Raw genomic sequence first — 27,902 nt, forward strand, 5'->3', positions numbered from 1 at the left:
CTGACCTCTGACAGCCGCTCATGGATCCGCTCCCTCCCTTCACAAACACGGAAGCAGCATGGCGTCCAACAGCAGCGGCGGCGGCAGCTCCGACAGGCAAGGGATTGCACAGCAGAGACTGAGGATAATTGCCGGGCATTTACGGGGACCGGTGGACGGTGACTCGACCATCCTAGCCGCGGAGTGCAAAGCCCAGGGCAGCAACACAGATGTCTCCAGTGAGGGGAAAACGGTGCCGAGGAGGAGGTACAAGGCTGTGATGGAGCGGTGGACTTAGAGTCCAGCCTCTGTGGCTTTTAGCTAGTTATTAAGTCAGAAAACAGTGGACTAACATCTAAACAAGAAGCAGTGGGGTGACATGCGCCGACAGACTGGGTTCCCCTCTTTTCTTCCATGTATTATAACGCAGGGGGACCCGGCTAAAGCGGTGTTTTAATTAGCCTGCTAGCTAACGTCACTTGGCTACAGAGTAGACATTCATTCGCTCCGGAGTGGGTGCGGCTGGGTTTACTTACAGGACTTAAACGTCCGTACGGTCGACTTTCTCAAAGTTAGTCCAGCGTAGCTTTTGCTGTGGGTTATAATGTATCGTCTTGATTTGTTATGTGGATATATTTGAGTGTCAGTGGTTGTAAAAGAAGAGAAAGTGTTATGGCTAACAAAATCTTCTGGCATTTTCTGCCGCTTCACAAAACAAACTCGTTCAATAGAATTAGCCGTTACTGTAGCCGTTACTGTAGCCGTTACTGTGGCCGTTACTGTTACGTACGGACGTTACGTACAGTTTGATTTATCCTTTTTGTCATTCAATGAACTGTTTATTAAGTTGAGGGTTAAGTGGTTTATTTAACATATACAGTTACTCTTTATTTGATTTATCATGCTATCATGTTGGTAAGGGAATCATTGAGATCAGTTCCTTGATGTTGTTTGGTTTTTTTTATCTTTCTTAACTGGATTTGTAGATATGGAGCACCATAATGTAATTTGTAATAACATGCAGAGGAGACAGTAGAAACTTCTCTGTTTCTTCTGTTGATCTGATTGGCCAGGACAAGTAGTGGTCTGACTTTCAACCTATTGGCAGCTCTGTTCCTTTTCTGAGGAAACACCACCACACTGTGCTGACATCTAGTGTCAAGTCTGGGATAACAGCTGAAGACACAATCAGCACTCAGAGGTATCAGCGTTTTGGCCTTGAGAAATCCATCATGTCCTGTTCTGGTCAATGTGACACAGGGGCGATCAAATATTATGTCTTGCAAGGTGCAACAGAAATGCAAATAGATAAAACAGAGTGTGTCTTTGGCCCCGCCTTTTGTTTAAATGAGCACAACTGCATACCATCCTGTGATGATAACAATTAGTCATTGTTTGGAGAAATACCATGGGACTTCCTCAGTTCAGCCCGTCTACAAATTACACTGAATGCAGTCTTTCCTGTATGGTTAGCTAAGTGGTCCACAGCTCAAGTGTTTCAGTTGAAAGCATTTGCCTTGAAGGGATATCCATTCCTTTCAGATTAATATAAACTCACATAGTTTATTAGATAGACCTAACTAAAATTAATGCAGTTAAAAAAAAACAGCCCTGCAATAAATCCTATCTTCATGAAGGTTAAAATGTTTAAAATGAAGGTTTCTAGATGTTCATTTTGGTCATTTTTAAGGCTGTAGTTTTAGTATTGCACTGCACTGAGAGGTATTTCTAATGTTTGTCCCGTACAGTTGTAACATATGCATATTTAATGATGATGAAGAAGCATCATTATACCGTAGAAACATTTATTTTATGCACAATGTCACGTAATTTTAGCACACTATACACTAAATTATACATTTTAATTAATACATTATTTTGATATTGATAGAAGGAACTTCAGTTGAGCTTGTCAAGCATCATGCACATACATTTCTTTATTTGGAAAGTTTCTGCAATCTATGTTGTTCCCTTTCCTTTTTGTTATATCCAATATACTGTAGGTCTAGTTAAGTCATATCAGAGCAGTTTTATTTATGGCAAATTCATCAAGACCTACCGTTGTGCCCTTAAATGACCTGAAGTTATCTGTTTGTACCAGTAGTGTGTACTCACTGACCTAGTTACTGACTGCTTACCCCATTTATTGATACATTTTTGTTCAGTATGTTCAGCAGCTATGATAGCATATCAATGGTGGCAAGGATTCATTAAAGGATGTGTCACTCTCATTTCTACTCTTACTCTTAATTTATAGGGAACTCCATTCTGGCAGGTATTAATCTTAATTATGGCTTTTACTCCACTGTGGTAGCATCCCTTCCCAAGTGACCAATGAGTTATGGTGAGCTGTCTCTCTGTAGAGTGTACGTACAGCACACAAGCTCTGCACAGTATATAGCATCATCTTTGGTTGTGAAGCTGGTGATCATAATAGAATATCCCTCAACAATTTAGCATTGTAGTATTTGTTTCTTCATGGCTGTGCTCCAGTATGGTTGGTAATTCCACAACAAAGACAAGAGAGAAAGTATGGCTGGGGCTTGTGGGCTATTTAAGTGGATATGTGTGCTAAGTAGTTTGCTGAAGCTTAGATTAGATCAGTGTACATGTTCACACCTAATCATAAAAACTGAGCAGTATCAAAACTAGCTGTGGACAAGAGTGCTTACCAGTTGCCATAAATGCCAAATATTTTAATGTGTTGGATGGGAAATGGCTGACAGGACAGGGAGTGTGTCCTAGCTTCCTGTGTTGATGAATGTGTTGTCTACATGTGCCGCTTCTGCTTGTCAACAAGCTGTATGCAGAGCGTTGTGCAGCGTAGTCACCAAGGGAAATATTGTAGGTGTGCCTGTCGGCACCCACCCATATCATAAATTTGCCAAATGATAGCCGGTCCCACCTTGGATGAATGCAAAGACTGTGAATAAAATAAGGATACTGAAACTTCCCTCGGTGAAATGCTATATGTCTGTGTGTTAAACTGTCAGCATGAGGTATCATATTACCAGACTTTCCTTTATCCTCTTGTCTTGCTGAAATTATCCATGCCAAAACTAGTGTCAGCCCAGAGGAACTGTGGTGGCAAATTAAGAATATACCAGGTCACTAACTCCAGGAATCACCTTCACACTTGCTGTGATGGTATTTAATGTCAGGTCTTAACTTCAGTGTAAGGTGTATGAGTTGACTTAACCTCTGCCAATATTTGTTTTTCCACAGGCAGGAGATTATGAAATGGAACGGCTGGGGATACAGCGATTCAAGATTCCTCTTCAATAAGAAAGGCCAAGCAGAATTTACTGGCAAAAGGTACTGTATGATATCACCTCACTGCTCTTAGATATACTGTTTATGCTTATCTGTTGACGATTTAGGTAAATCAGCGAGGACTACGCCTCATTCACAGCTTCTGATCTTGTTTTAGGACAGATGTTGTGTCTAGCTTCAACATTCAGACGTTTTGGTGGCTTGTGGCTGGAGTTGTGCATTGATCATTTTCACAGCCCATACTGTGAACCCAGCTTTTGAAATCTGTTGTTGTCTCCTTCCTACGCTCACAGCAATGTGGTGCTACTGCCACCCAGTGGCTGGCATTTGAACTGTTCATTGTCATTCGAGAAGGTCACTGGTTGTGATTTTCAGCTTTCCCAAACTCTTTGCTCGTAAACAGGAACCACTTTCCCATCTGTTAAAAAAAAAGTTATGTTATGTAATTGTTGATGTGTCTCTGGGGAGTTGTGGGTAAACACAGTTATTCACTGATTGTTGGAGAAAAAAGATTTAGTTTGAATATCAGAGAGTGTTCAGAAACAAAGCCAAGTTGTCCTCCGTCTTACTGACTATGGCTACAGGTTACAATAGAAAGAATGGTTCTCCCATGACAAGAGCAGAGGCATAGATGAGCCTTGTTTTTCATGACATATGACTTAGAAACAACCCTGCTTGTCCAATTTTAGAGAGAACGAGCAGGTTATGTATGAGGATGTGTTTTGAGTAATGAGTGGAGCTGAACAGGATGTTGCACAGCAAATGGTTTCCTCCTGTGTAAGCAGTTGCCTCAAACCAGTCTGTACCCTCCCGACTGAAAAGCTACCTGGGCGGCGTACAGTAACAGTAGGGCTTGAGTGCAGTTGAATGAATGTCAAAGACAGTGTTCTCCTCCTCTGTGCCCACTGTGACAGAGGCTTTTTCATTATAGAGTGTGTTTCATGGTCTCTTGGACAAAGGCACACCACAGTCCTCCTGATGGGCCGGCCCAGGCTGTGCCAGCAGCTCAATTATGCAAGGGATGGCGAGGGCGATCACACGGACAGCACTGTCACTGCTGCTCTGCTTGCCTAATAACCTCATTGGACTCAAACCTCACACTCTATTCTTATTATACACAGGCCTGGTTTTCCAAATGAATAAACCCAGTCAAGCATTTACATGTTTTGAATTGAGGGCTTTGACTTCTACTACTGGAAATCACTAATTCATGAGGCTCAGTTGATTTTTTATTTTATTTCATTTTATTTTAATTGGTTGTTCACACAATCTGTCTTTATATACACAATGCAGATATAGACTAAGTGGTATGATCATCCCCGGTCTGAAAGATTGGTTTGAAGGCACATTTGGAGCCAATCTGCAGCATAAAACGCCACCAACAGTGAGTACAATTCATTTTTATTTGTTGTGTCTTCAATGAATGACAAAGAATAGTCACAGTTACCAAAACCACAATGGCTTGTTTTGTTTCAGCCCTTACTGACCAACACTGCTGTACCGCCTGCCACACTTAACGAGGCCTTCGTGGAGGAAGTGAAATCCACAGGTATTCCCTTCTCTCATGACGCGGAGGATCGGGTGTTTCGCGCCCATGGTAAGGCATGCTGAGAGGAGACTTTGGACATTGTGCTCACCCACTTTGTCTAATTGTTTAGCATTGTTTTAAATCCAGCCACATTATTTTTATTTTGTGTCATCTCCTTCCTGTATTTTCTTCCAGGCCATTGCTTACACGAGATCTTTGCTCTGCGGGAAGGGAAAATCGGTCGTGTTCCAGACATGGTGGTTTGGCCAAGTGAGTTCAGAAGCTGTGTCATCCCTGCGTTTTTATCGGCCTGTTTTTCTCTACCCACGTAGCATCACTGATCCCCCTACTGGCTTACGTGATTTAAAGGGTTAATCTCTGCAGAGGCAGAGATATTAATATGTATGAGTGGAGGCTTAATAAGAAGCGTCAGGGGGAGGACGGTTGACACCCAATACTCCACGGTCTGGGCCTGCACAGTACACCCATGAATTATGATTCCGAGATTGGTTTTCTGTTGTTATGGCTGGCATCATTTTATCATGCAAATGAGTGTTGACTGATGGTTGAAACTTGATTAGCAGCTTCCCAAATGGGCAGCAAATCACCAAGCAACTGTAGGTATCGTTTCATCCACACCAGAACCAAATTTTAATTTTACCGACCCTGCAAATGCACTCTCATTTACTGTGTATCTAATAGATATTTTGACGTGTAATTTGCATTCCTCAGTAGTCCCTCCAAGTCAAGCTGTGTTTTTTAAGTGGAGGTTTAGTTTGTTGAACTGTAATCCGCAGGCACAAGCTGTGTGTTTAATTGGATGGCAAAATTTACTAGAATGCAGGCATTTCTCACCGCCTCTAAAAGCACTTGAGGCCAGTCAAGCACATCCATGTAGGAAGGTATTGCTACTCTTCCCACTCGCTTACCACTCCAGTGTGAATGGATGTGGGCTCTGGGATTGGCTAAAGCAAGTTTGTATTGATCCAGCACATCCCACCCCAGAGAGTGTAGCTTCATGCAGTCTGACTCTGCCTGAGGAAAGCCCCAGGCAAATCACAACTATCAGGCAAATCAAAAACGCACCCTGCCTCTCTGTTGCTCCCGCAGCTCTAATGGCTCAGGCCATATACATTTATTTATTGTCTTCGCTATACACATAGTGTTATGTGCCATGTTTTATTTCCTCTGCAATGTGTCTGCTACTGGTTATTATGTTAACACTTAATTTATGAATGCAATAGATGGCAGTAAATGAAAACATTTCCTTTATGATGGCCACTAATTTCTAAAACAATATTCTGTGTCTTTGCAGGCTGCCACAATGATGTTGTGAAAATTGTGCAACTGGCGTGCAAACATAATGTTTGTTTGATGCCATATGGAGGTGAGTAATGAAATCAGTGGCTGTAATCAGCATAATTAGCCGTCACATACTGTATAAATAGGCCACTAGATGTGTATTTACATTTAATGTACTTTAATATATTATCTATTCCCATTGCATTTGTTTTTTATTAATGAAGCCACATATTCTATCAATGAACCTGGTAAGTAAAGTAACTGCTGACAGTGCAGTAGATAGATACTATGCAGAATTTTATGTCTTGCTGGGTGTGTTTTGTACTGGAGCAACAGAAACAAATATTAGCAGGCATCATGCAGGGGCACTTCTCTAAGCATATGATGTCTGCAGTACCCTTCCAGTCTGGGGATTTCTATCATATGTAATACCTTTCTCCCTGTCACTCACTACTGTTTACTATATCATGATGACAAAATGCCTGAAATTAAACGTAGAAAGTAACAGCAGTTTGTCAACAGGTTAATGATGTAGTTGTCAGTCACACTTTTTATAATTAAATCCTGTAGTCTCCAGTCATTTTAGAAGAACAAGGATGTTTGCACTGTGTAAACGTTTCCTTTTAAACTGTATCTTGTATAACTGTCACTGAAATGAAGTCAGTCTCATGAAGAGCTGAGTGTCATTTGAAATGTCTCCATACTAGTGTCAATATGATACTTGAGTTTGCTACAAATACCAAAACAATTTTTTTTGATACCTTTCTGAAAAATCCCACTTTGAGAAATATAAAAACATTTTAACATTTTTTTTATTGAAACCAAACTTCTCAAACACAGATTGTGCTGCAATGAAATAGACTAAGTTGTGACAAGTTAAAGTGGAAAATATCTGATCACAGTAAAATGTAAACAACAACTAACGACTAACTTTCACTACCAGTTTTCACTACCTAATGCTAAAGACACATTTTAGACAATAAGTACTACAGTTTGATACCAAGCCCTATACTTCTCTACTGTAACTCACTGTAACTGTTGCTTTTCCTCTGTCAGGAGGGACTAGTGTCTCTAGTGCCCTAGAGTGCCCCCCGGAGGAAACTCGCTCCATCGTTTCTCTGGATACCTCACAGATGGTACGTAAACAACTGTCTGTATGTGACAAAAGAATTAATCTGGACTAATGACAAGAAAAACTTAAACCAACTCAAATGCAGAAAGTGCAAAAGTTTCTGAGACACAGTCTCAGAAACTTTTGTACTGGCTTTGATTTTTAAGAGTTCTTTATTTATGTATGTTTGTAAATGGTGATTGACAAAATATGAAAGATATGTTCTGATATTTTCTAAAAAACGTAAGAGATTGAGTGGAAATATGGTTAATTGTTTTTGGGTAGCTTTTGGTATCCTTTCTTAATGTTTCTTCTTAACTGATTAAAGAAAAAAATATGCCAAGTCAGATTTAACTGTTAACATAACAAAATGACAGTATTTAGTTACATTATTGGCATTCAGTAATAAACTTCCTTTTTTGACAGGCAGAGCACAGAACTAGGGAACTAACCCTAACTTAATTGACAGTGGTGGTCACTCAGCAATCTCAACCTTTATTTATCAACACCACACTGAAAAATGTAGTGTCCATGTTTTCATTTTTTCCCCCTGTGTATTTTAAAATGATTTATGAGGCAAAAACATTTCTGGCTCTCCCTTTTCAAATGTGAGGATTTGCCAAATTTGGGGATTTTTATCTGGATTATATAAAGATATAGTAATAGATGTTTGATAAAATATATATTTTTTTCATCTTGGGCTCAGGGAAACTGTGATGGGCATTCTTCTGTATTTTTTACTTATGTGAACCAATGAAAATAAGTATTAATTGCAGCCATAGTTAGAATTAGGATATTTGTTTTGTGTAAATAGGACACAACTCAATTCTTGTTGTTGAGATGAGAAATGTGTTACTTGGGCATCAGCGATTTATTGTAATTATCTCACCGTGAACATGGTGATGTCCCATCGGATATGATATAAAATGGTGAATATCGTCAACAGTACAGTACAACCCTTTGATCCAGGCTCACATAGACGTGATATATAAGCTGTCTGGATCCTGCTAGCCTACCAGTCATTGAGTTTGGTGCCACAGACACCAGTGACCAGTGTTCTGTGTCAGGGGTCAGGGGTGAGGTGGCTCCAATGGAAGCACATGAAAGGAGCAGTGTGGTTGGAACATAAAGTTTATTACCTCTGGAGGATAATTGATGGCAGGTGTGAAATGACCTCCTGCAGGTAGGGGTGGGCCACGTGCCCAGCGGCCCAAATAAAAGGCATATATTTGGAATTAGATGTTAAATTGAGTTTAACCTTGAGGACACTGTCTCCGTCCCGAAGCCCCTCTGCACACATTTATCCTCAGACATGTCAGCATCAGTTTAGAAGGACAAAACTTCCAGTATTGTAAGCAAACTGTCAAGGGACTGTTTCCATAGACTGCTGTTGAGTGCATTGTTAATGTCAGATGACAGACATGGTGATGCATAACATTTCTTATTGAGATTTTGTAACCGGCATCAAATAAATTTTGTGTTTTCATGTTAGACAAATGAAACAAACTGCATTATAGAGTATTTCTTTTATTTTGTATGGCATAACGCATGTATACATAATGTTTTATGACCTCCTCCCTCATGTTGTTTGTTTTTCCTTCACAGAACCGCATTCTGTGGATTGATGAGAAAAATTTAACTGCCCATGTGGAAGCTGGCATTGTCGGTCAGGATTTGGAGAGATTGGTAAGTACTACTCACCCATCCATCTTCATCCTCGGAAAGAGCTTACATTAAAATGTTGGGCTGACAATCAAGCTGTGTGACCATTCACATGCAGGTTGCCCGATGCTCAGTCACCTTGGTACTCTTTGCTCAGTAGATCTAACAGGGTTTAAGAAGGAGTTTGAGACAGGAGCAGAGTGCTGAAGGGGAGAGATTAGAGAGTGAGGCGGCGGTCATGAGCAGATGGCACCATCAAGCTAATTCAGAAAAATGGAGAAGGAGCGGGCATTTGATGTAGAGGAATGCGTGAGCTGCATCTAAAGCAGACTCCACCTCTGCATTTAGACTGGGCCATTTTGATGGAGCAGATGGGTCTGCATTATAAACTGCCTTCCAGGGGAGTGCTGTGATAAAACCAGGCCCGACTTAACCCCCGTCTTGTGCTTCTGGTGGGGGTTGTTGTTGTACTTTAAGGTCCTTATTATTATTGCTATTAAATGTTCTGCCCAAAGATGCAATCTTTTAGGTGTTGGGCTGCCTTAAGGAGAATGTGGGGGTTCCTTATGACCTACACATTCTCCTCCAAGCTGTAGGGATGGTGCATCTAATGAAAATTGCTGGGTTCCTCAAATGCTTTTATTTATTTTGTCACACTTTAAAATGACCCCAAAGTGCATTGTCACATTGTTCTGGCCATGTGGCAAGTAGGCAATAGGTCACTTGCAGTATTTTGTGGATTGGGTGGGGCTATGGAAACTGAATGTGTAGCAGTCTGCCATCCAGACTGTCTGTATAACACAAGTTTACCTAAACATGTATAAATGACAGTAATTGTAATTTTACTAGTATTGATGGAAAAAAAGCCTAAACATCTCATCTGGCACTGCCCAAATAATGCACTAATCTCTTTTTAGTCTTTTTGTTGGTTTGTTCCACTTGGTTTTTTTTAGGGCGTTGTAAAAATGTATGATTCCATAAAAACTGAGTTTTAGCATTGCAGCAAATTCAGCAGCAGAGCTGCAATTATTTTTTTTCCCCTTCGCATGCTCATTCTTTTTGCTTGTTATTAAAACATTCTTGTGGGTTTACAACGTCATTGTTTTCTCTTTCATTTTTTCACAGCTTAATGAGAGTGGCTACTGTACGGGGCATGAGCCTGACTCCATGGAGTTCAGCTCCCTGGGGGGCTGGGTGGCAACCAGAGCATCAGGCATGAAGAAGAACATCTATGGGAACATTGAGGACCTGGTGAGTTTCACGCCCTCCCCTTTACCTTCCTGCTCTTGTTTGTTCCAAATACAGGATGGCAGTCAGGACATTGCAGTTACTGCACAGTAATTAGAAAGGAAATTATTAGCAAGTTTTGTGGACTTTACCCTCCCTACAAAATGCAGTGGTCAGTGTGTCAGTTATGAAATGTGTTCATGCATGTGGCACACGTGATATCCACATTTTAATATTTTCCCAATATTTGTAAATCTGTGAAAGATAAGTCTACTATTGTTTTTGTCTCTAAAAAGTGTTGCTGTTTTCTGCCCTAATAGGTCGTCCACATAAAGATGGTGACCCCACAAGGGGTGATTGAAAAGAGCTGTCAGGGGCCACGCATGTCCACGGGGCCTGACATTCACCACTTCATCATGGGATCAGAAGGTTTGCTCCCTTTCTCATGTGATCGCTGTACACCAGAGCATGTGGGCACGTGTGTGAGTTTGTGTGTTGCTGTGGGTTTGTGTGCATGTCTGCAAGTCTTTGTGATAAAACAGTAACATCAGGACGTTTCTCATGCTTTGGGCTTTTTACACATTAACCAGCTTTGGTGGAAAAGTGATCTGGAGGGGTGTTAGTTAGGAACCAGCAAGTGTCCTCCCCACCCCATCTGCAGTGCCCTGTCCTTGTGAATGCCCACAGAGAATACTGCCATATGCCAGGTTCCCCCTACATAATGAGGAGGTTCAGAGACTCTTGGCATCGCTATGTTAAACAGCTGTGGATGCAAACTTTATATTCGCCCTACAAAGCTCAGCAATCTGCTCCATGACTGGGCCGGGATCACTGCAGAAATCTCCATTTGTACTCATTAGAAGTGATTTCAATACCAAGACAACCACCAGTATATAAAATCAACATCAAATGTGTTCCAAAATACAGTCACTAGTGCATAATGTAGACTAAAATTTAAAATGTTTTAACATGAAAGTATTGAAAGTATTATTAGTAATTAACAATTCCCGACAGCTTTTTAAAAAGAGTTTTTATTTTTAAATTACACGTAATGCATTATTGCAGGTTAACTTGCAGTATAAGCCTCAATGTGATAGTTAAGCCAAACTTTTATGAACTCACAATTAGTCTTCATGTTTTGGCAAAACTTAGTCATGTTTGTAATATTTTATCTTGTATGACTCAGTCAGTAAACATTTAATGATCTTAAGACAGAATATCATTATGCCCAAAATAGTTTTCCCGTAAGCTTGTGAGTTCATGGGGTTATATTGACTTGAGTATTTTCCCTTAACCTTACTTCAAAACTGAAAAGCAGTGATGGAAATAAAAATTACTTACATCAGGGCTCCTGAATTTAATAAATATCTATCTTTCCTGTGCATACTCGCTTTATTTTGAAACAAATTTATTTTGTGATTCCTTAATATTTGTACAGATCTGCTGTTCTCCTGACAAAAGGATATATATAAAAATATTAACAGCATCTCTCATAAAAACCTGATTAAACCTAAAAATCTGAAAATATATAAACAGTAGATTTTTGTAGCATGTACCATATCTCCAAAAACTGAGCTTTGAGGACAAAATACGACAACTATTAGTGAAACTGTAGTCCATGACAGCAGGTTGAATGTTTGAAAAGGCCCACTTTATATATTATGGCTAATAATAATAGTCCTAATGCTTTGTAATGCACACATAAGAGTAGGTTGTGTAAAGAATGCAAGCTTGCTACTGAGGCTTGGTGCTGTAACAGAGATGGGACAGGACCACACATCACTGGGAGTACATGTACTTCTGGGAGGCCTAACGCTGGACCTAAGAGGTCACACCACCGCACGGTCTCATTAAAATTATCTACATCCTCACCCCAGAAACAGCATCCTGCAGCCTGACAGCAAGCCACAACAACAACAACAACAACAACAAAGCACCACACTAAAACCCTTAACTCTGCTCTGCATGTTAAGTGGAACGCATCCATTTTATCAGAAATTACTGTGAAACCTCAAGCTTCTCATTCACTGCACAACAACCGGGTCTCTCTATCTCTCTGACCTTGAAGTATCCTGAATGCAAAGTATTTTCTTCTCTCTTGCTTCAGCCAGTGTAAAGAATGATTGGAATAATCAATGATAATCCCTTTTCTCTTTTGAAACTCCTCAACCGTGAAGGTTTGTAATGTAGGTGCGTGAAGCCAACCAGTGAGTCAATTCTAAAGTGGTGGCTTCACTGTTCAGAAATATTTGATGCTAGAAGCAGAGGGACATTGCAAATAGTCCCTCTCCCCAAACACTGTGAGTGGAGGTTGGTTTAATAGAGACAGTCACAGTAGAAACGGCTTAAGCTTCACTCCAGCATTTCATTATATTGCGTTCATCCCCAAGAGAGTGTTTGTCTGACCTTTCTGTCCTTATTGCCTCACTTTATTCCCCGCTCGCTCACCCACCCTTACTCCCTTCCACTTTAGCTCCTCCCTATCTCTCTCTCTCTTTCTCTCCTTCTCTGACTCCTCCTCACTCGCAGCCTCAGTGGCTCCTCCCGTCTGCTGTCAGGAAGGAGGGGGTCTTTTTTTTTTTTTTCCATCTGAGGCCTAATGGAGTCACATGTTTTCCACTGAGCCACTAGGGAGCAGCGTGTGGCATGTAGTGTCACTGTTAGAGGGCTCATTAACAGCCATAACAGGCCAAGGAAGCCTCCTAATGGAACAGACTATATTCAGGAGAGATTCGTCTCTAAATGGACATCGTCTATACCGTACTGTCAATGATTCTAACACAGAACATGCAGGCTGTGGGAGGCAGTAATAGGTTTGGTCTGCGCTGCTAAAATTCACTAGCATGGCATTAGGTGTGCAACTAACAATTATTTTCATTGTTGGTGATTTCTTTGATAAATTATGAAACCAATTAAAGGTCAGAAAATCATTATTAATGCCCATTACAAGTTAGGGATAGACATCGTGATTTGTTCGACCAACAGTCTAACAACCAAACATATTTCATTTATAACAATGGACACATTATAAGATGTAATCTCGGATCAGTTTTTACCTTCAAAATCACTGTAGATACACTGCTGTGCAAAAAGCTAAACACACTTCGAGTAACGGATGAAGACAGGAGTTGGCCATCAGAAGTTTTTACTGAATTGTGAGAATGTAAAAATATTTTTGATTTGATTAAAAATCAATACACTTATTGGTAGTGAAAAGAAAAATATGAGATACCATTATCTAGAATAAGACAAGAGATATTATAAAATCACTTGTTTCAGTGTCTTCAGCTGCAGCAGGCAGCTATTTTCAGTGAAAAAGCTCTAACAACCCAGTGTACACTACCTGCTCAGCAGACACAGTTAGAGACTAGCTGTGAACACAGTGGAGCATTTAGCAGCTAACGATCCAGACATTTCCCACAGGAGTTGAAAGAGGACAAAAATGAAGCTAAAAGAGAATATTGGACTTACACTTACCATGTGGACTCCAAATGAATTATATTGTTGCTCTGTAACTGCTGGTTGTGTAAATAAGCAAATGTTTGCCACATCAACTGCAAACTTGATGATATGTCAACGTTACATTCACAACTTGTTTCTACTGCCATTAAGTGGCCAAAAAACAATGCATATGATAATATACATTTAGTTTACAAGAGTAGAGGTAAAATGAGTAAAATACATACCAAACGTTAGCCCGTTTTGAAATAGATACAGGATGTTCTGTTAGAAATAAGCCTCAAACACATAGAAGTGGTGGTTATAGTTTGGTGGATGTTAAGATACATTTTCTTTATTTAGTGTTGTCTCATTTAGATGAAAGCGGGACTAGAATTCCTTCTGCTGGGATTTATTGTGGCACAAACTATGGTTGTTGTTTTTTTACCATGTACTTTGTGTGTCCGTCAAACTTTTCCCAAATGAAAGAAAGAAAAAGAATGAAAAGAAAGTCAAAGCCTGCATCTTCTCCAGTACATTACTAACATTATTACAAACTAATTTGTGGTGGTGTTTTGTTGGACTTCATGTTTTGTTCACTTCATGCACAAAACAAAAAACATCTTAAAACATATTCTAAAAATAAAAATAAATATGTTTATGTATAAATTTTTTTATAATAAATAATACTAATGTTACATATTTCATGGATATCAAACAGCACTCTCAGTTTACCATATTTGGATGAAAGCGGTTATTTTGTATTTTATTGTTCCCAGGCATATTTGCTTTGTAAGAGAAAGTAGACGCTGGTTTTTAAACCTGCAATGTGACTCCTTCAGCAGCAGCTATAATGGTTGACAGTTTTCAGGGTCATAAGGTCAGCCAGAGGTTTTGATGTACCTGTATATGTGTTGCCGCGGTTTTGCCTTTGATAGAGCCCTGCTTTATTTCCTCATGCTCTAATGATAAATCTTAGTCGTCCCCCAGTGTGTGGTAGAAAACCAGATATACTAGGTGAAATGTGAGACAAAGGTCACCCAAAGGCCCCTTGGGACATGTACCAGAGCCCTGTAAAATGGTCTTAAGTTCCGCTCTAAGACAGGGTTAGGTCATATAAATTGTGGGAACTGATGTGCTTTTTGTTTTTTTGTTCTACTCAAAATCTGTCACTGTGATTTTCCACAGGAACCCTGGGTGTGGTTACTGAGGTAACGATGAAGATTCGTCCCATGCCGGAGTATCAGAAATACGGCTCGGTGGTATTCCCTAATTTTGAGCAGGGAGTTGCCTGTCTTCGAGAAGTTGCTAAACAGGTAACACGTTGATCTATCCTTAAACATACGTGGCTTTGTCACTGCCTTTTCTCCCTGTCTCAACATGAGGCTAAGGCCAGAAACTTTCTGAGTGTGTTGGAGGTTTGCCCAAACTGCACTAAGCACTTTCAGGTCTTCATTTCAACCTCTTCACTTGTTTAAAATTGACCTGCCAACAAAAAGCAGCGAAAGGATCTAAATGTATTTTTAGACCTACTTGTACACTCTGTTGAAACCTTACCAGTCTAAGCTAAGCTATCCCCTGTAATGTAATGACAATGCCAGTACAAAGCAAATCAAACTTCACAGTGCCAACTGGAACTTTTTGTCAGATGCATCAAGCTAAAGGGAATAAAGTATATGTCTATAAACATCAAACAAGAGGCCTAAAGCTTTAAAGCCAAAGCTCCAGCAGTTGCATTGAATGTTGAAAATAATACATATTGGTTGAATTTGGTCTGATATCATTTGCAAGCTTTATTTTTGGCATTTTGTTTTTGTAGGAATTTGTTATTCAAACAAACTAATATAGACCAACTTTTATTTTTCAGAGGTGTGCCCCGGCATCTATACGACTCATGGATAATGAACAGTTTAAATTTGGTAAGCTTTGTTTGATCGTTTACAGTACAGGCCAGCCTAGACTTAAAGCATTGTCCTCTTAGTGCTTTATGGTAACCCTTCGCTGTACAAGTAGGACTTGATTTGACCTGGTTCTCATTTTCCTTTTAGACCCCAGTTTAACCTCTGGTCTCTCGCATCATAGAGCTTTACAACACGAGGCAGACTTTTAACCAGCAGTATGATGATAATCATATTTATTTTGAGTTGAAATGTGTTTCTCTTACTGTATTTTCTTCGTCAATATGTGGGTTGGTGTTTCATTGATGTACTGTATACCTCTGAGAGAAGAACAATGAATGGCAATGGCACAACATGCAACGATTTTTACCTTCTACAGCACAGAATTATTAAATTGATTATCATTTCTGCAGCAGAATAGCTGCACACACGCAGACAAAGAATTGAAGCAAGATGAAAAATGACCCTGGCCAAAATTAAGTAGTTGTTACATTGAAATTTTATGATGTTGTTTCTTAAGGTCTAGTGGAATGCATCTGGCATTGCCAGAGATCTCTGTAAAGTTCCCCAGTCTCCAGGGATCTCATTATCTCCCCTATATTTCCACTTTTCACAGAGTAGGCAGTTCTTAGCATTAAGTAGGGAAGATGAAGCGACCAGGTTTTTCACTAATAACTAAAGCTCATGGCTCTATGATACCTTCTTGGGCTTATTAGTGGCTTGTCCTCACTTTTAATCATGTTGGCTGTTGAGTAAGGAGAGTTGATGTATTCACAGGTCTTTTTCAGATTGGGACTACAAGTACAATTTAGCACTGCCTGTCTTGATGCACAAGATGAAAAATGAGAATGTTGTAGTAAGTAGTGTTGCAAAAAAACCCAACCAAACCACGGAGGGGAGAGTTAAAAGTAAAATTATAATCAGTGTAGGTGTAATTTTCTCTCTCTGGATGTTGAGTATTTAATTAACGAATATGATGGCTGTGAGAGACCTAAAGACCTGCAATCAAATTTTGGAATGGAAACAATTAGGACACTAAGTGATGAAGAGACTTGAGCATGGGGGGAAATAAATGAACTGTTAAGTCTCGGCGACATCACCCGTGACTTCCCCGCTGTGATTGATAACCATCCCATTGGCCCCAGCCCCTCATTTTCGCTTGTCCACAGGCGCTTTTGTGCGTCCGATCAGGAATAAATCAAAAAGTGTGGGTGAGGAAGACGGATATCGCTGTGTCAACCCCACTTCCCTTCGGAAACCATCTGATTTATAGTCGCTGTCGCTGGCAGCCACTGGCCAGTTGTAAAGTTATTCAAATGTTACCATTTATATTTCCTCCTTTTGTTTGAAACCCCAAATAAATCTGACTCGCTTGCCCTCTCAGAACGCTGGCGGATGCAAGCAGAAGCAGGCTAAGACTAATGTGTGTGAAAAATAATAATCAGTTTTTCAGGCGCACTTCTTTGTGAATAGATGGAGCTGACTCTTATCTGATATCTTCACAGGTCATGCCCTGAAGCCTCAAGTATCTTCAATTTTCACATCCTTTTTGGACGGGTTGAAGAAATTCTACATCACCAAGGTAAAAAAAATTGTTAGACCTGAGCGTCACGAGTTGCTTGCCCCAAGTGTTTTTCATGAAAAATGAATCCTCCTCTTTTAATCACCAGTTCAAAGGGTTCGACCCCAACCACTTGTGTGTGGCCACCCTACTGTTTGAGGGAAACCGTGAGAAGGTCCTGCAGCACGAGAAGCAAGTTTATGACATCGCTGCAAAATTTGGGTGAGCAGTTATTTTTTTCTCTCCTCCTCCTGCCTACAACGATGCACGTCCCAAAGATCAGTTTTTCCCGGCCGTGTAAAGTGCGGAAATGACAAAGCACCATTTGGTGTGACTTTGAACATGATGAGCTGCCTGAGGCGCTGATGTCACTTTATTTAACCAGCCATTATGTAGTAGCAGCAAAAAGGATGGAAAAGCACAGTTACACACTTCAGACTCTGCCTTCCACTCAGTAGTTTGTCTCTGTGTGGATTGATGGATCACCTGTGGATGTCCTCCTGTCAGGCCAGCTTTTATGTTAAAGTAGGTGTGGTGTGGGCAGTGATAGTAGGCCGCAGCTCCCCTCAGGACAGCACCGGGCAAGAGGACACAATCTGGGAGTGTTTCGTTGTTGTGATTGATCATTTAACGGATCAATGAGGCCTTTTGGTGGAAATCAGTTTCCTGTCAACCTGAGAGGGATGCTCTCTCTATCCTGCCTGTTTTAAACCCCCAACAATAGTTCTGTAGATGAGTTTATCCTAACATTAATTAACCTTTGTGCCTTCCGTTTGGTTGTTGTGATCAAGAATTATTGTTTATTGGTGATGTTTCAACACATTCTCTTACTGAAACATACCCAAAAAAATGCTCTATTCTTCCATCTCTCTATTACTGATATATTTCAACCATCATTTGAAAGTAATACCAACTAATCAGAAACAAACAGCTCATTACAACACAAGTTTAAATATGGGACAATATGGGATCCTCAGTGCTCCTCACTGGGCTGCTTATTGATCATATATTACTGTTAGTGTTACACACAGTTTGGCCCAGATTCGCAGGTAGCTAGAGCTCTGCTCTAGTAAGAGCCAGCAATTAAATAATAAGAAACTTGTCAGTTACATGCAGCAGCCTCTGCTTTATTGCATTATTTCACATAATCAAGATCACCCATCAGATCAAGTGCCAGTGATGGATTGGTGCGGCTCTGTGAGGAATATTCTTCTTGTGGTGTTGGCCAAACAGGAAGAAGGGTGATGATCAATATAGTGATTTTGTAATGAGCTTGGCCTGATTAGTTTGGGTGGTAGATGAAAATTTGATTACCCACTGCAGGTGATGGATGTGTGGCTGACCTGTGGTGATGCACGGAGCATAGCTTCATTGATCTGTACATTGTTGGATTGACAGGCTCCCAGGCAGCTGTTGTGAGGGGAGCGGACTGAGCAACAAAGCTAAAAGAAAAGAGCTGTTAAATATTAACCCTGTTATCTGCTTCCAGGGGCCTGGCAGCTGGAGAGGACAATGGGCAGAGGGGCTACATGTTGACCTTCGTCATCGCTTACCTTCGGGTGGGTCACTACTCTGGCTTTTTTTTTTTTTTTGCCTGAGCTGATGGGCAAGTGGGGCGGGCGAGGAGGACGCAGTCTGACAGCAGATAGGATAGTGAACAACACAGAAAGGTTGCAGAATGTGACCTCGGGAGGTCTTTGATTTGATCTGGTCACAGTTGTTGTCAGGGGGTCTAACACTGAGGTATCTACATTATGAGGAGAGCACAGTGGTTGCAGTCAAAATGACAATAGAGAGCTGTCTTAGGTCAGTCCTGTTAGAGGACCTTTTGGAGAAACAGAACAGAAACATATAAATAAGCAAGGAGGGTTTACATTCATTTAAATAACTATGTAGTAATAAGCTTACTTAAACATTGTGTGTGAAAAACGTATTTCCCCAGCTAGATTTCTCCTGGAGAAAGCTTATTTCTAGACATGTATATGGGTAATTGGGTTTATAATTTTTTTACATGTGGATGACAAAGACTTCAGACATGGAAAATGTGATATCAGAGCAGCAGACTGAAAGGAAAAATCATTACACGTAGTAATGCGTCATCCAGCGAAAACTGAAACAGACACAAAGTGGCCTCTAGAAATCTAAATAAGCCAGTTTCCACAGGCACTCAATCAGCTTCAGCTCCCTTCAACCTTTTTTCTTCTACAACTGTCACTTTCCACACAGACTTGTAAAATGTAACCATCTATGCAACCAAACTTACTCATTTGAGGTATAAATCTAGCTAAATAAACTTAGAATTGTCTGAAATTGCTTTATTTAACACATTTTTGACATTGCACACATATTTCACTGCATTGAATTCAGACTATTTTAGAATTTCAACTCACTCTAAGGGAAACCTATGCTCTCACTATGGAGCCTGTCCACCCGTTGTGTTGTCGATACAAATGTGCCAATAAAACAAAAACAAATGATGCACCGTCTTCTATCACAGCTGAAATCAGCCATAGTTCCAACTCAAGGCTGGTTGTAGTGGAGAAATCTGACTGCTGATCAGTTCATGTGGAGTTTACAGGATTTTCAACAGCCAGTTTTGTACAGTTCATGTGAACCTGTGTAACCGGATTCCCTCCACTATCTTGGTTTCTTTTGTGCATGTGAATTTACTGAATGATCATTAATCTATCAACCTGCTAATGCTAATATTGTTTTCTGAGCAGGACTTAGGAATGGACTACTATGTGATCGGGGAGTCCTTTGAAACATCTGTGCCTTGGGACAGGTAAATACACTGATATGAGCTGTAGGATTCTTTCCATTTGATTTAAATAGTTGTTAACATTCTTCTTTACTCATCTTCCACACAGTCAGTCCTAAGAGAGTCCTCTGTCTTCCTGCTGCTCCTGTTTCCCCTCCTTTCTTTTATTTCTGTTTGCCTCTGTCTTTGACATTCACCTTCATGCCTGCCCCGCCGCCGCCACACACACATTAACTGGCTCTGCGTTGGCGGAAGCTTTGCCTCCTCAACCTACGAACCTGCCATTATTGACACACACACACACACACACTCGCTATAGGAGAGACCTATCTGTGTGATAAAATGCAATGTGAGACACACATTCATCTCACATCCACATCTCGTGTGTTGTGCATTTTCTACATGGTTTCATCATCATTCTCTTACACACACACACACACACACACACACACACACACACATTCACAAACACAAACAACAACAACTAGGAGCGCACACAGCTTCGTGTTGTGTAACATGCCTGACGGGAGAGACCAAGAGATCAGGCACTGAGGCGAGCATATGTGCCTGGCTCATTACCCATCCTCCTCCCCATCCTCCACACTACACACACGGCTGCACATGCTTAGGACTGGCGGCCATTTCCACACCAGTGGGAACCTCTCCCACAATGGTCGTAATGTTTTTAGTCTCTCCTCCTCCTTCTCTTTTCTGGCCTTGTGTCTTTTTCTGGATTTAATAATTCTGCATTGCTAATTAACTCAGTTTAATGAAAGTTCCCTATGCAGTATTACGTTTTAAATACACAAATGTCACAGTTTAGACCACTGTTGTGAAACTCATTTTATTATTCTGCTTTATCTCTTTTTTAATAAAAATATTCCAATAAAATCCTGCCATTTACTTTGTTTCAGGGTGTTGGACATTTGCCGGAATGTAAAGGCACGCATCATTCGAGAGTGTAAAGATAAAGGAGTGCAGTTTCCACCGTTATCCACATGCAGGTAATGTTTGAAAATAACAGTTTTAATGCAAATTGAGGCTGATTGTAGAGAACTCTCCCACAATCTATTTAGAGAGAAGTGCAAGTACATTACATAATTTATGCACCAATATCATAACAACACTTTTGCCCATCAATCCTTGTCATCCAACAAAAAAAGCCAAAGTTCTCAAATGTTAAAGGAGAAGTCTGCTGTTATTCTATATTTTGCTTATTGTCTAAAAATCCCATGAAAAGACCAAAACCAACAATGTGTTGCAAAGTTTTTAATCGTCTGTGGATAATAATGGAGCTCTGTGGCACAGAGGAATAACATACATCAGGCTTTGGATCCACAGGCAAAATATGTTAGAAGGAGAAAGAAAAATATAGACATCCTTTAAATATTGTTCAAACACGAAGAGCCGAGAAGAACTTTGCTGAAATGAAATGAGTAAAATTGTCTGAATTTTGATATAACTCAGGAACTTTGTGATAAAAAATTAAGCACAGAAAATTATGACTCTGATCAGATATTCACTGTCAACTCTTGGTACTTGATAATCTACATTTTGATCAATACCAAAAAAGTAAGTTCCCACTCCTAACCCCCGAACCCTGGTGAGTTAGCAAGAGCCACACACACCCAAACAGACGGACGGACAATCGGACAAACAGAAGGCGAGCTGGTTGAGGAGCACCCAGCTTCTGCTGGCCGATTGCGAACAGATTAGGCCTCAGCCTGATTATGCTACAGCCATTCATTTCCCGGCTGCGGTCTGTCACATGATTGATTTGTCCATTTAACCTCTAGAACAGTCAGCGTGCCAGGTGATGGGCCATGTCAAATGAACAAGGGCTCTGCACCCTGCTCCTGCGCAGGGAACGAGGCCAAACAGAGAGAACCTGCAAACCGGAGACTCATTTTATTCTTAGCAAAACAGTTTTTACACATGTTGATTTTATTTGAAATGAACAATAAGGATATTTTGTTCTGTGTAAAACCACAAACCGATCTATTTTCTGAGTCATCCCATTAGCTGCTCAGATGATTCCGTAAAAAGCCTTTGATGGCCATTTAATGTCTGATAATGTTATGTTATTAAAGGTGACAGTGCTTCCACGCTGCGTCTGCTTTCTGGAAACCATGAATGGAATTGAGGTCAGGGGTTCACCGGGGAAAGTCAGACCTCCCACTTTACTTTGTCTTCCGATTATGAAGAAAAAATGCATTTATTGTACGAAGCGCCTTTACCAAACACTGCACATTGGATTTATGTAAATTATATTTTCAGCACTGAAGGGGAAACATTAAGGAGTCTTTTCTGCTTGTTTAAACATGACTCTTACGTGTTTTCTCACAGGGTGACTCAGACGTACGATGCTGGTGCCTGTGTCTACTTTTACTTTGCCTTCAACTACAGGGGACTCAGTGATCCTGTACATGTGTATGAACAAGTGGAGGTATGACCAGTTTCATTTTTACCAACATTATGACGCAGTTCAGTCCTTTCATAGATCACAATTACATCTGATGTGATGATATGTTGAATTTTATATAATATGGCTTTCTAAGTATGGTTTTATTTGTTGTATTTCCCAGCATGCAGCTAGAGAAGAGATCCTTGCCAACGGAGGGAGCTTGTCACATCACCACGGAGGTACTAAAACCTACACAGATTCACTCACAAGTATAGCATTGAATTGGATGGCATATTTGCACCTTCTCTCAGATTGTAATTTATTAAAAGAGCTTGCACAGAGTGGAAAAGACAGCATGGCGAGCTTTCCCAGCGTGCTCTTCCATGCTAGCGAGCAGGCGGCCAGTCGCGTTGTAAATGTGCATTTGGTCAGAGATCTTTCATTGCTTCCTTCACGTGTCCAAAATATGTTCCTGCAGCTCAGATGAATTGCTCTGACTTGGCTATTTGTTCATTTCAGCGGTGACCAAATGAAACGTGAGCAGGGGAGGGCAGCGTAGCAACTCTCCGGGCCCCATCAGGGCTAACCGAAATGGCTGCCTTATCTATATTGCCATCCGCCTCGCTGTTTTCATACATCACTTCAGGCTATTCATCACACCTGTCAAAAACAGTATGCAGTGAATCAGCTGCGATATTAAATCACAATTTTTCCTGAAGGCGGGGACGGGTTCAAAATTAAAAGATTGCTAATAAAAAGGAGGCGGTGGGCCGGGGTAAATGATGCCGCCGTTATCGCCGGCTGTATACTGACCTCCAAACGGTGGCCCAGCCACCCCGAGCAGCACGGGGAGGTGACAAAGGGGGGGAGAGAGAGGAGGGGATATTGATGCAGCTCCCGCGTGCGAGGCCCACTCTGTAATTGTGATTAATAACAGTGGGGCTCGCTATCTGGGCGAAGACAGGCCGGTTTGTCTGCCCACAATCAGCGCTTGACAAATGGAGCTAGTTTCACTGGGTTTTGTGTATCAAACAAAACAGATGTAGTCAAGGATGGTGAGGTGGGAGGGCACCGGAGGAAATATACATTTTTGTGGCCCCTGTATTTACAGCAGGTCAGTGTTGTTCTGCGTGGGCGTAGGTAAGGGAATCTGGGCGTGTAGAGCGCCGCAGGACATAATACTCAGTATTTGTGTGATGGACAGCAGCCAACACACGGCTGTTTTAGCTTGACAATTTTAGCTTTTTTAGAAGGAGTCAGTTTATCTCTTACTAAAAGGCGAAAGCTCAGTTATATGTTTGATTATTCGGCGGTTCTGAGAGCCAGAACACTGGGAGAAGTGTCCTCTTAAACTAGGTCACCAGTGTCGCAGCGGTGAAGAGTTGTTGAACATCCATCACCAGGAGAGTCGTCCATCTATCAACCTGCGCCGCGGCTTCTCAGCCAATACCCCGGCTCGGCCATATCACAGGAACGCAGGGGCCGCTACCTTACCCTGTCTTTCATGTCCTGACCCCCATTTGTCAGAGAAGCCCGGGGAGAGTGAGAGCAGCGTGTCGAGGGGTTGAGGCTCAGGCTGGCCTCCTCTGTATGAGGGCCCACCCCAGGGTGCGCAGTATCTTCACCTCACCTTGTGGCTCTGCAAAGCTCCAATCTCGCTAACTCTGCCAAGCGCCACCTCCACACAGCGCACAGAGGAGATATAAAAATGACCTGATTAAGTGAAGTTCCCACCTTGCCTCTTCGCCCCGCGCTTCCCCAGGCTTTTCCACACGAGAGAAATATGACACTTAAAAGAAAACAAAAAAAAAACCTGTCATTTCTGAAATAACTACCTGCACTTCTTTGCATGTCTCAGCTGCACAGACCAAGCTCGGTGAGATTGATTGCAATAGCAAGCAAAAAAGAGAGAATATGACAAGATAGATGTGTAAATTATCACAGTGATGGAGGCAATGATGCAGTCCCAGCACCTTCTGTTTTCTCTCCTTTTCCTGAGAGGAGGGGAGGGATGGAGGTGGAACAAGGAGGAAGGACCGAAGAGGAGGAGGTTGTAGGGAGCAGGGTACTTTCTTAGTTATTGGGTAGCAGCTGATTGGTGCCTCTGTCACCATCTGGAGGTGCGTGTGGTATCAGAGTCCCCGGTGACCCCGCTGTCTGCCCTGTTTTGTCAGGAGACGGGCCTCACTAGCCTCATGGCTGATCCCCATCTGGGTTTCCTGGCTGGACTCTGATAACACGGCGCACTAATGCCCCCCCCTCAACATGCCCTATTAACACTGGCGCTCCCCTGCTAGAGGTGCAAACAGAGGCGGCGCAGAGAAGGAAGGGAAGGCGTGCAAACACTCACATCATACACCTTCCTATTTTCAGGCCCCCATTATCTAATCTCAGGCGATTACTCTGCGAGTTTTAGGTGTTTACTCAGCGAGCAGCACCTGTTCTAAGCTGCTCTGTTCTCAAATTTATCTTTTTTGAGTTTTGAAATATAAATATCATGTGTTTCTTTTGAGTTGACATGACCTCCAAAAGTTTACATTTACCCAGCTTTGATCTGACAGAGTGAAGGTTTCTTTAGACTGACTTTTCAGGCATTATGTTTTCTTGATTCGTTGTTGTTTATTTCTTAATGTAGCCAAGCCATAAAATAAGCTGATCCTGCAGGGTCCACCTTAGATAATATTGTACCTTAGCGGTTCAAATACTTCAACAAACGTACACTTCCCAAAAAACCCCACGACACCCAGTGAGTCTGGGGCGTTTGGGGCCCCTGGCAGTTGCCTGCTTAGCTCAGTAAAGATCTTTGTTGCCCATGTTTTTGTCTGTCTTCTACTGTCTCAACCATCGAATCAAAAGCAAAAGGCCCCCACTGTGAAAGCTCAAAGTAGATCCTCAGTGGCCAGATTGTGGGTTGATTTCACCCCAAAACAAAACTGCAGCTTTCCTGGCTTGTAGAAAATGTAAAGTTTCTATTTTATGTGAAGTTCTGTAACAAGAGTTTGGCTCTGCAGTGAGGTTTTCCCAGTCCTCCGCAGTCACCAGACCTCTCGCTGGCTCCAGACTCTCCGCTAAGAACCTGTCGGGTACAGACGCTGTGGAGTATGTCGGACTGGACAGCTGGTGAAGCAATGGGCACCCTCACTAGGCTTCGTGCCACAGCCGCTCTCGCTCCTCAGGTTGGGGGGTTTGGAGGAGGAGGGAGGGCGAAGAGCGGCTGAAAGCCAAAGTCCTGCTGACAGAGGACCATTGTGCGGTGCTCCACGGTTGGCTTTGGCACCCTGTTGGTGATCAGGCCAGTGTCAGAGGGCGCAGAGCGGCGTTCGGGACAAGCAAGCACAACAGCCTCGCGGGTCAGCTGCAGGAGCGAGCTCGTGTGCACAATGAGACAGAAACACACACAGAAAAAACGCTCCAGTGACTCTGGAGGGAGGGAAATGGAGGGGAGTGGTGGCTCAAAGAGTGAGGGAGCCGGGGACGGCCCGCTACAGCCGCCAGCCGGCCCCTCCTCTGGGAACACACAGAGCCTAATGAGTTTGATAGTCTGCTGAGCTCCATAAATCATGCCATGCAAAACATTTCTCCTCTCTGAATAAAAGCATTTATCACCCTCTGTTTATTCACTCACTCTCACAAGATTGATTGGCTCCCAGCAGCCTGCTGAGCAATCAGCCGTGCCGATTCCTCTATTTCTCCCCCTCAGTCCTCTTCCTTGAGTTTATTTATTTATTTATTTTCTCTCCTCTGTCATTCAGTGGGGAAACTTCGGAAGGAGTGGATGAGAGACACCATCTCCAATGTCGGCATGGGGATGCTCAAGTCTGTCAAGGACTACGTGGACCCCAATAACATCTTCGGCAACAGGAACCTCCTCTAATCTCCCCCCCCGTCCATCTTTAATCTCACCTTTTTCTAAAAGCATCTTGTGCATTTTGGATTAGTAGATACTAAATGAGAATTTAAAACGGAGAGAGATCCGTCTTTTTCATCAAAAAGAGTCATTCGGTGCCATTTATTGATTCACCTAAACCTTTTTTTCTTTTACATTATATTGCACTTAATATGCTGTAACAATCATTGTCATTCACCTTGAAGCTCATTCTTGCCGTTGAGTCGTGGCCTCAGCTTGTCGTCAGAGCTACAGCCACAATGCAACCCGACATGATGCAACAAAACCTTGATTTTGTGTCACATTTGCTAATGTCTAACAATCTCCTCAATATCCTTGCCAACGTGGTTTATTCATCTGTTTGTTTTTTCTTTCCTCTTTTGTGTGTGTGTGTGGGGCACTTCTTTAGTGGTAAGTTCTAGATGAATGCACTTTCTAAAGCTCTGTGCCTTTCTAAAGCTTTTGTCTGCCTTCCCCTTCTCCTACTTCACCCTCTGCTGGTGTATAAGTGAGTCCCTTTGTGAAGCAAAAGTAACTTGAACATGATGTTTTCTGTGTCTCCAGTTCATGTTTTTCTTGCCCTCATGCCTTTTGTTGTACTGACCTATTGCCATAAGAGACTTTTTGTGGACTGTGTGTGTGTGTGTGTGTGTGTGTGTGTGTGTGTGTGTGTGTGTGTGTGTGTGTGTGTGTGTGTGTGTGTGTGTGTGTGTGTGTGTGTGTGTGTGTGTGTGTGTGTGTGTGTGTGTGTGTGCGCCTCTGCTGACAAACCTGTTTGACTAAAGCCTTCCCCTCTGCCCCACCAAATTTTAACCCCTTCCCCCCCTCCTAGAAGTACAGTATGGTTACAAAGAGAGATATTCCTTGTGTGTTTTAGTTTTTTTGTACTGAAAGCGTTTACCTTGCATGGTTTGTTAACTGAGAAAGTGAAGTGGAAAAAAGCCATCGTGTTTTTTCAATCACGCCAGCTTCAATGTGACCGCGTTTGCAATTTAAGGCCTCTGGATCCCGGTGCTCACGTTGTACCAAAGACTCAACACATCAGATCATGCAAACATACTGTAAACACGTGTTTAACCGTGTAACCACCACCCTCGCGCACATTTAGTGACTTCATGCACAGCTAAACTGTATTTTTTTTTAATCAGCATATGCAAAGAATAACCCTTCTGAGAGTGTAAAATGTAGATATTTGTGACTGTTACATGTGCTAAACTTTGTTAAATGTACATGTGTCTCATGCTTACTGTTTTGAATTATTTCTGATCCATATAATTGGTGTTGCCCAGATGATCTCCTGAAATAGTTTGCCTTGTTGGTGTATCTGTGTGAAGGTTTTTGGAGTGGGTACTGTAACGTACCTTTTGATACCAGACTTGTACCATTTGTCACTGTTAACCATTGATTTTTGAAGCAAAGTAAAGCTTTCATTGAGCTCCGTTTGCTGAAGAATCCTGCCTTCCTTCTGGTCTGTGCTTCATGTTTTCCTGGACCACCATCTCCTTCTAATCCATATTTCCCCCCCGAATAAAAGGACTCATTAGGGACTCGTCATCTGACATTTTACCCCCCTTGTGTCAAAACCGTGCGAGAGCTTTTTGAATGTTATGGATGTACCTTTTTTTTTTTGTTATTTTCCACTTCTCTTAACAACGTAGTAACATCCAAGTACATTTTGTCACTGCTGTTTGTGCAATAAATTGAACTAAAACATCCCAGTCGTTGGTTTCTCTTTCAGCTAAAAACCACAACACCATTCAGAGAGCCGACATTTCCCACTCTCTCTCTCTCACACATCGTTTCCAGTTCAGCTCTTCAACAGTAGCCTTTATTTATGTTGTCAGACAGTGCTGGGAGGGTCAACAGGAGCCT

General features: G+C 41.7%; 1 protein-coding gene across 1 annotated transcript; it reads left to right on the top strand.

Moving 5' to 3' along the window:
• Nucleotides 1-27,744, top strand: agps (alkylglycerone phosphate synthase). The gene is made up of 20 exons (XM_051404061.1): nucleotides 1-246; nucleotides 3,205-3,294; nucleotides 4,546-4,636; nucleotides 4,729-4,849; nucleotides 4,976-5,050; nucleotides 6,096-6,167; nucleotides 7,139-7,218; nucleotides 8,799-8,879; nucleotides 9,981-10,106; nucleotides 10,403-10,511; nucleotides 14,709-14,836; nucleotides 15,388-15,439; nucleotides 16,924-17,000; nucleotides 17,089-17,201; nucleotides 18,469-18,538; nucleotides 19,703-19,764; nucleotides 20,655-20,744; nucleotides 22,087-22,186; nucleotides 22,326-22,383; nucleotides 25,897-27,744. The coding sequence occupies exons 1-20, from the start codon at nucleotides 59-61 to the stop codon at nucleotides 26,016-26,018; spliced, it is 1,905 nt and encodes a 634-aa protein (XP_051260021.1). The 5' UTR covers nucleotides 1-58; the 3' UTR covers nucleotides 26,019-27,744.
• Nucleotides 27,745-27,902: the final 158 nt, after the last annotated feature.

This window comes from Dicentrarchus labrax, unplaced genomic scaffold, assembly GCF_905237075.1.
Source record: "Dicentrarchus labrax unplaced genomic scaffold, dlabrax2021, whole genome shotgun sequence".
In the NCBI taxonomy this organism is placed as follows: Eukaryota; Metazoa; Chordata; class Actinopteri; family Moronidae; genus Dicentrarchus; species Dicentrarchus labrax.

Excerpts from the sequence above, each read along its gene's own strand:
- agps (XM_051404061.1), top strand. The coding sequence starts at position 59 with ATGGCGTCCAACAGCAGCGGCGGCGGCAGCTCCGACAGGCAAGGGATT. Across the intron at positions 4,850-4,975 it reads TCGGGTGTTTCGCGCCCATG|GCCATTGCTTACACGAGATC; the intron begins GTAAGGCATGCT and ends ATTTTCTTCCAG. Across the intron at positions 7,219-8,798 it reads CTCTGGATACCTCACAGATG|AACCGCATTCTGTGGATTGA; the intron begins GTACGTAAACAA and ends TTTCCTTCACAG.